The 7,478-nt window shown below is 38.5% G+C and overlaps 1 protein-coding gene and 1 non-coding gene across 2 annotated transcripts; one reads left to right on the top strand and one right to left on the bottom strand.

Annotated features, from left to right (window-relative positions):
• Window positions 1-607: 607 nt before the first annotated feature.
• On the bottom strand, window positions 608-2,958 carry LOC149170469 (uncharacterized). The gene is made up of 5 exons (XM_089425597.1): window positions 2,915-2,958; window positions 2,224-2,721; window positions 1,971-2,186; window positions 1,192-1,777; window positions 608-1,005 (listed from the first exon to the last, which is right to left on the bottom strand). Exons 1-5 carry the CDS (start codon window positions 2,942-2,944, stop codon window positions 608-610), a joined length of 1,728 nt encoding a protein of 575 aa, XP_089281723.1. The 5' UTR covers window positions 2,945-2,958.
• A 185-nt stretch (window positions 2,959-3,143) lies between these two features.
• On the top strand, window positions 3,144-3,238 carry LOC149170468 (small nucleolar RNA Z107/R87). Its single transcript, XR_016260022.1, has one exon. It is a non-coding gene; the product is annotated as a small nucleolar RNA Z107/R87 (small nucleolar RNA).
• The last annotated feature ends 4,240 nt before the right edge of the window (window positions 3,239-7,478 follow it).

Raw genomic sequence — 7,478 nt, 5'->3', positions numbered from 1 at the left:
ATGGATATAATATAGAATAAGCGCACCAATATAGAATAAGGGCATCTGCATTAGAATACTATAGACATGGATGGAAAAATATTATCATATAGTTTGTGAAGCCATATTATGTCTACTTGTACTTTTGTTTAAATTATTGTTGTGAAGCCATATTGTGTCTACTTTTACTTTTGTTTAAATTATTGTTTGGTACAATCAAATGAAGATATTGAATATATCGATGAAATCATGGACAAAATGTCAATATTTGGGAGTTTGGTTTGTGACATACGATAGAACCCTAGAAATAGATTTATCGATGTAGGTGAATTTTGCCGCTATATCAATTGGATTTGGATAGTCACTCAATTGGATGGACGCCTAATAAATGAACTTTTTTTAGTAAATATTTTTGGAGGGTTGTAGGTCTAATTAGAATCAATACTCTTCTGCATTAAAATACTATAGAGCTGGATGGAAAAATATTTGCATATAGTTTGGGACGTCATATATGGCCCGATACAGGTGGAAGTACTTTTGTTTAGATTATTGTTCTTGTACAATTGTATAATGATATTGAATTTATATATGAAATCATCGACACAATGTTAAAATTGGGGAGTTCGGTTCAATTTAATATGTGACATAGGATAACAGCCCTAGAAATAGATTTATCAATGTAGTTCGTGGATTTTGCTGCTATATGCTTTTGATCTTCGGTAAAGACCGTCGTCGAGGAAGCTACTGCAGCGCTCCAAGCGCCAGGCATTCGGGCCATTGGAATTGAAGGAGATGTTCGCAAGATAGAGGATGTTGCTCGTGTTGTTGAAGTAACAGTAAAGCAGTTTGGAAGACTTGAAATTCTTGTGAATGGTGCTGCGGGCAATTTTCTTTGTGTTGCAGAGGATTTATCACCAAATGGCTTCCGAACAGTATTGGATATTGACTCTGTTGGCACATTTACAATGTGCAATGCTGCATTGCAATATTTGAAGAAAGGTGGACTTGGAAAGTCTCCTTCAGAAGCTGGTGTTATTTTGAACATAAGTGCGACATTGCATTATACAGCAGGATGGTATCAAATTCATGTCTCTCCGCCCGCACAGGGTCACCCCCGGGCCGCCCCGCCCCGCCCGAGGGGCGGAGCGGGGTGGCCCGGGGGTGGCGCTGTGCAGGCAGCGCCCGCGCAGCGCCACCCCCGGGCCGCCCCGCCCCGCCCGAGGGGCGGAGCGTCGATTCCGGGAATCGACGCTGTATCAACAGCTGCCTTGGCTGCAGAGACATGAATTTGATACCACACGTTCCCTGTAGGCAGTGGCCAGGGTATTGGTTCAGGGTTCCAGTTTTCACTGATGGGTAATTGATACCTGTGCTGATCCGTCACCGGCATGTCCATGTATGTATTCCAACATTCAAACTCTAGTGATGACGATGGATTCAGACAATTTTGCCTCTTCGCAGGGTAGACCGACGAGACTTCATCGCAGTTGAAACCCACTGATATTGACACCTGACTTCTGGTTCCGGAGGAATTTAACTGCTGGGGGACGACCTGGAGGCTGGACGAGGGCTCCACATAGGACATGGCCGTGTTGTTGGCATCGAACGCATCATGGCTAAGAAAGCTCTGCATAAATGGATCCTCGCTCTGAAGCTGCCCAGAGACGAAACTGAATTTGGGCATAACTGATTCTTGTTGCACGTCAGTAGGTGACGGGGACTGTAGTTCTAGGTTCGAAACCACCAGGGTAGAATGTCTCTCTTTCTTGTATATCCGGCACTGTACCCAATCGTCAAACTGAAAAAACACAAGCCATGATTAATTCTTTAAATTCCTATTAAAATTTTCTTTAAAGTATATATACATATCAATTATTTTTTGGGGCTGCTCAAGGTGGTAGTTTAATTGGTAATAATTGTGCTATGAAATATGATGCAAACCCAAAAATTAGCTCAAATTCCTACGAATCCAGCGAAAAAGCAATTCTTACGCGCAGAGATCGCAACTTCTTAGTTGGCATGGTTTCAATGAGGCGGTATTCGTGCATGATCCAGTTGGTCTTGAGGCCCTTCGGCGGTCTTCCTTTGAAAAACACCAGCGATTTCTTCACGCCTACTTTCTGGCACGACTTGGATTCCGACATGACAAGCCCCGCCCCGCCCGAGGGGCGGAGCGTCGATTCCGGGAATCGACGTTGTATCAACAGCTGCCTTAGCTGCAGAGACATGAATTTGATACCACACGTTCCCTGTAGGCAGTGGCCAGGGTATTGGTTCAGGGTTCCAGTTTTCACTGATGGGTAATTGATACCTGTGCTGATCCGTCATCGGCATGTCCATGTATGTATTCCAACATTCAAACTCTAGTGATGACGATGGATTCAGACAATTTTGCCTCTTCGCAGGGTAGACCGACGAGACTTCATCGCAGTTGAAACCCACTGATATTGACACCTGACTTCTGGTTCCGGAGGAATTTAACTGCTGGGGGACGACCTGGAGGCTGGACGAGGGCTCCACATAGGACATGGCCGCGTTGTTGGCATCGAACGCGTCATGGCTAAGAAAGCTCTGCATAAATGGATCCTCGCTCTGAAGCTGCCCAGAGACGGAACTGAATTTGGGCATAACTGATTCTTGTTGCACGTCAGCAGGTGACGGGGACTGCAGTTCTGGGTTCGAAACCACCAGGGTAGAATGTCTCGCTTTCTTGTATATCCGGCACTGCACCCAATCGTCCAACTGAAAAAACACAAGCCATGATTAATTCTTTAAATTCCTATTAAAATTTTCTTTAAAGTATATATACATATCAATTATTTTTTGGCGCTGCTCAAGGTGGTAGTTTAATTGGTAATAGTTGTGTTATGAAATATGATGTAAACCCAAAAATTAGTTCAAATTCCTACGAATCCAGCGAAAAAACAATTCTTACGCGCAGAGATCGCAACTTCTTAGTTGGCATGGTTTCAATGAGGCGGTATTTGTAGTGAAATGCTTGGAGATGGTAGGAAGTGTGTTTTGTTTCCTTTTGTGAAAGGTTGTGGTTATTCGAAGTTTTAGGGTTTTGTGTTTCACAGCCTTTTTTATAACTCTCTGGGTTCTTCATTGTGAAATGCTTGGAGGTAAATGGCAGGATTGGGTTTTTGTTTTCTTTTGTTAATGGTTGCTGTGATGATCCTCAAGATATCAAGCTCAACAGATCGGATTGCTGCTCCTTTGAAGTTGTATGTCGACTATCCCGCTGAACTGAGCAACCCTTTCTCTTGGTTTTTCATTTGGGTGTTTGAGTTTCCTTTCTCTGTTTTTAATTTTATTTGTTATCAATGGTTGCGACGGTAGCATAGAAATGATCCAGATGTATCGCATCCCGATGATGTCCGAAGCAAATTCTGGTAGAAATAAACCTAAAGTCTATGATGATACTAAGCTCCCTCTTTCGATCCGAGTGAGGAAAATGCTGGCATGAATCGAACCTAATTTACCGCCTCTCTGAGCTGCTTTTTTAGTGCTTTTTATTTTTGGTTGCCAAAACAGGGTCTGCCCGTTTGTCGTTTCGCTTGTTCAAGATAGTCTGTTTATACTACAGGGGTGTATTTTCGTAGTTTAGGGGTTAACTAGTAAACAATACTGGCTTATCAGTATTATATATAAAAAAAAATATGAGGCGGTATTCGTGCATGGTTTCAAGTGTGCAGGTTCTGCCAATGCCTTGATGTTCCCTCCCTATTCAGCTTACTATGACTCAACCATGTTTTCCTTTGGGCACGTCCGCCAGCACTTCAAACCCGGGTTATAGGAATGATATGGCAGATAAGGAAAGTAGTTGCGCCTCTCTATCATGGCAACTAATGGTACCTATAGGTAGGGAAGAGACCGTGTTGAAGTCGAGAATCTAATTGATGATGCCCATGTCCGGATATTTACTAGGCATTGAGTTTTGAAACCAACAGTTAGTTCCATGTCAAGGAGTCTTATTGAATTATAATAATTTGGTCAACTAGCGATAAATATGATTAATGGGATAAAGTAAAGAACTTGGGATTTTGGCCAATAATTTCAACCCTCTTATGGACCCTAAAACAAAATAAAACTTAACATGGGATGAAATAATCAATAGTGGTTTCTCTAGTCCATCATAGTGTCCTCTAGGCTTTGAAAACAAGGTGACCCAAGTCACTTCTTTATCTCTTGAAAAGCAGGTTACCACTGGGGAAGATGAGTGATGCTCCTTCTCTAGTCACATCATTCCAACAAAGGAATTATGGTTATGTTTGAGAAATGGAAAACAAGTCCTTTCCACATTGAAATTATCAAGTAAGTTTAGAACTATTTCCTCATATTTCTCTTCCGGAACATTTGGAAGAGAGAAATAGGATAATTTTAAAATTTAGTAACCTCCCAAGTTCAAAAATATGGGGTCTAATCATTCAAAATATATAGAAAATGGTTGGACTAAATAATATATCTCTTAAATATAAAGACACTTCAAGGTTACTAGCTCTTATCTTGTTAGAATTTAATATTTTAGTATTTATTCATTAGTCAACCAACCAACCTTTCCATGGAGGATATACCTTTCCTAACAAGTTGACTCCACTTCCATTCCTCTAAACCAAGTAAACCAAGTCTAAATTACCCTTTGGTGGCGGGGGGGCGGGTGGAAAATAAAAAAAATCTAGTCTAAATTACCCTTTGTTATATTCATTGAATATTAAACTTAAAGTTTTCTTAAAGTTTTCTGCCAAAATAATGAGTAAAAGTCATTGATTCCCAATTTATTATAATGCATCATCAATTGTGCGTTGTAATAATTTTTAGAACATTGGTGTTCTCAAGTATCATGCATTCATTGGCACAATAATTTTTTAAAATATTATCTCATGGTGTTTTTTTTATGTCCTGGAGCACCACCAGTAGTGCATCATAGAAATTAAGGGCACATCAATACGGCCATGAAATTTGTTTATTAATGTACTTAAGATCTATTGGAGCATTGTTAAAGGTGCATTACTACATTTAATAATAATAATTGACCGACAATTGCAGGAAATTTTAACTCAATAACGAGTTAAGATGTACCAAATCACCATAAATGGTATGTCCTTTCTTTCTAAGTATACTAACAAGCATAATAAACCAACAATATGCTCTATATATTAACCCATTGTACATAGTGTGGCTCGTAAAAGCATCAACGATCACTGCGAGTTGATGCACCACGCGGAATTTTTTTTGAAAATAATGAAAAGACAAACAAGTTAAAGAACAATTTTAAATTTTAAACCACTAAATACGTAGAGTGGGGGATAACAATCAATTTACTTGGTCCCTTTTTCATTCAAATAAGTATGCTTATGTTATGGTTAGTGTGTAGAGAAAAAATATATAAAAAAAATTAGTATTGTTTGCAAAAATCCACCATGGAAGTAGAGAGGAACTCTTCGCTTCAAGACGACAGAGATTCTAAAAAGGTTGTTACCAGAAGGAACAGTGTTGACATGGGAGTCTGCTGAAACCAGTCGTAGATTTAGAAGACTTTTGAAACCTGGAATGTTGGGCATGCATGTGAACTCGGATGGGGCACTAGTTGATGAAAGAGAAGAATATGGAACATCTTCGTCAGCATCCAATCACTCATTTGAAGATGTGAATTCTGATGGTGTGCAAGAAAATATGAGTGATTTTGAATAATTGTTTAAGATAGTTTATATAACTGATGTATGCATCGTATCTTCAAATAAAATTAATGTTTTCCATATTTTGTTAAATGAGAAGTTATGAAGCATTTTTATGTTGTTGGATTATGTCTTAAGTATGATAAATTTTATTATTTAAATATCTACAATGCAATATCAAATTAGAGATATAATGTCTGTTTTATTCAGTATACAAATAAAGACTTTTGAATTCATTCAGTGATATAATTTGTTCATAATGTCATGTTTTTTTAGTTTTATAGTTGAAAAAATTTCAATTTCTTTTGTCTCTAGCATGTTGTGGTTGAAAACATGTTAAATTTATACTTAGGAAAGAAAAATGATATTCTACCAGAAACATTAATGTGTTTTTTCCTTAAAATTTAACTTTGTTTGAGACATAAAAAATTGGTTTTATTAGCATTTTTTAAAAAGTATGAAAATTGACCTTAAAAAAAAAAATCATTATTCCAGTATCAACACTTTCGTTCTGAAGCTATATTTTGCAGGAAAATTTCGTAGAAAATTTCGTAGTCACTGCCATTTTTAAAACAGCCGCAAAATTGACACCTAAAAAAAAAAAACATCGTTCCAGTATACACACTTTTCGTTTTGAGCACTGTTTTTGTGGTTTTTTTGAGGTTTTTGGGCCAGAGTTCCCGTTTTGAGTTTATAGTTCCCGTTTCAAAGTTTACATTGTTCAAGCCCCTAGTTATCTCTCTATCCTTCTATTAATAGGTTCACAAATCCTTGACTCTCTCTTCTCAAAATAAAGATCTCATTACCCTGATGATGGACTCACCTAGCTAGTCCGAAACGTCGGTTTCATAAATTGCTCACAGGTTTTTCCATTAGCAATAAAAAATTCTACCAGCCTGTATGGAATCTCTCTTTAACATAGTTATAGGTTGTTTATATGACATGTAACTTCTATGGCTCTTGTCATGAAGTGTTTAGCTATTAATTAGTTGATGAATGTATGAATTAATAAGTGTATTTGTATCTAAGTAGAGAGGTCATAGGGTATTCTCAGATGAATCTCGGGCTTTTATGATCAGATATGCATTCATCACCTATAGCTTACATCTTTTCCATGTGTTTGACAAAACTTATGTTATGTTCTAGGCAGTTTAGGTCAATTTCTACCTTTCATTTTATATTTTTAGATTTTTTTCATGTCATGAATGATTTTGAGAAGTTTTAGAAAGTTTTGGGTAGTGGTCTAGAGGTTGGCCTCGAATTGTGGTTGAGATCTTGGGACTACACCCTCTAAACTAGACAATTTGGGTCACAAGCACACTCAGGCAATGTTTTGCATTGGTTGGAGGCCCTCAGCTGCACCCATGCCTTGCTATGCATGACGTTGGGAGCTTAGGTTGGCAAAAGGTCACCCCAAGTTAGGCTTTGGTTACTTGAGGTGGCCCTTTCGCCCTTGAGTGACTTGTAGCCCTCAAGAATGTTGTGAGTTTTCAGTCGGTGGTTAGTTATAGGTCCCACTTCCTTAACTAGATCTAGGAGGTTGGGTCATGTCATTGTATCTCTTTGGCCTTAACTAGATCTAGGAGGTTGGGTCATGTCATTGTATCTCTTCGTCTCATGTTTAATATCATAGGCTAGTGAAATTGGGTAAATGTGGGAGGGGGTGGATACAAATTGGTATCAAATCTCTCAGGTTCAAAGACTTAGATTGGATGGGTGCAATGTGTTCATTATGCTTGGATTTTTATGGTAATTGTTGCAGTAGTATCATCGTGTAGAGGTTGATGATGTTGATTTTGGGATGATTGATATGTTGATTTG

This window comes from Pinus tabuliformis, chromosome 4_2 (assembly GCF_031772625.1).
Source record: "Pinus tabuliformis cultivar Carrire ecotype Pingquan chromosome 4_2, CPIR1, whole genome shotgun sequence".
NCBI classification, from domain to species: Eukaryota; Viridiplantae; Streptophyta; class Pinopsida; order Pinales; family Pinaceae; genus Pinus; species Pinus tabuliformis.
This window is presented reverse-complemented; position numbering and strand designations above follow the sequence as displayed.

Excerpts from the sequence above, each read along its gene's own strand:
- LOC149170469 (XM_089425597.1), bottom strand. The coding sequence starts at position 2,944 with ATGCCAACTAAGAAGTTGCGATCTCTGCGC. Across the intron at positions 2,187-2,223 it reads GGCCACTGCCTACAGGGAAC|CTGTTGATACAACGTCGATT; the intron begins GTGTGGTATCAA and ends CAGCTAAGGCAG. Across the intron at positions 1,778-1,970 it reads AGAAGTTGCGATCTCTGCGC|TTTGACGATTGGGTACAGTG; the intron begins GTAAGAATTGCT and ends GTGTTTTTTCAG.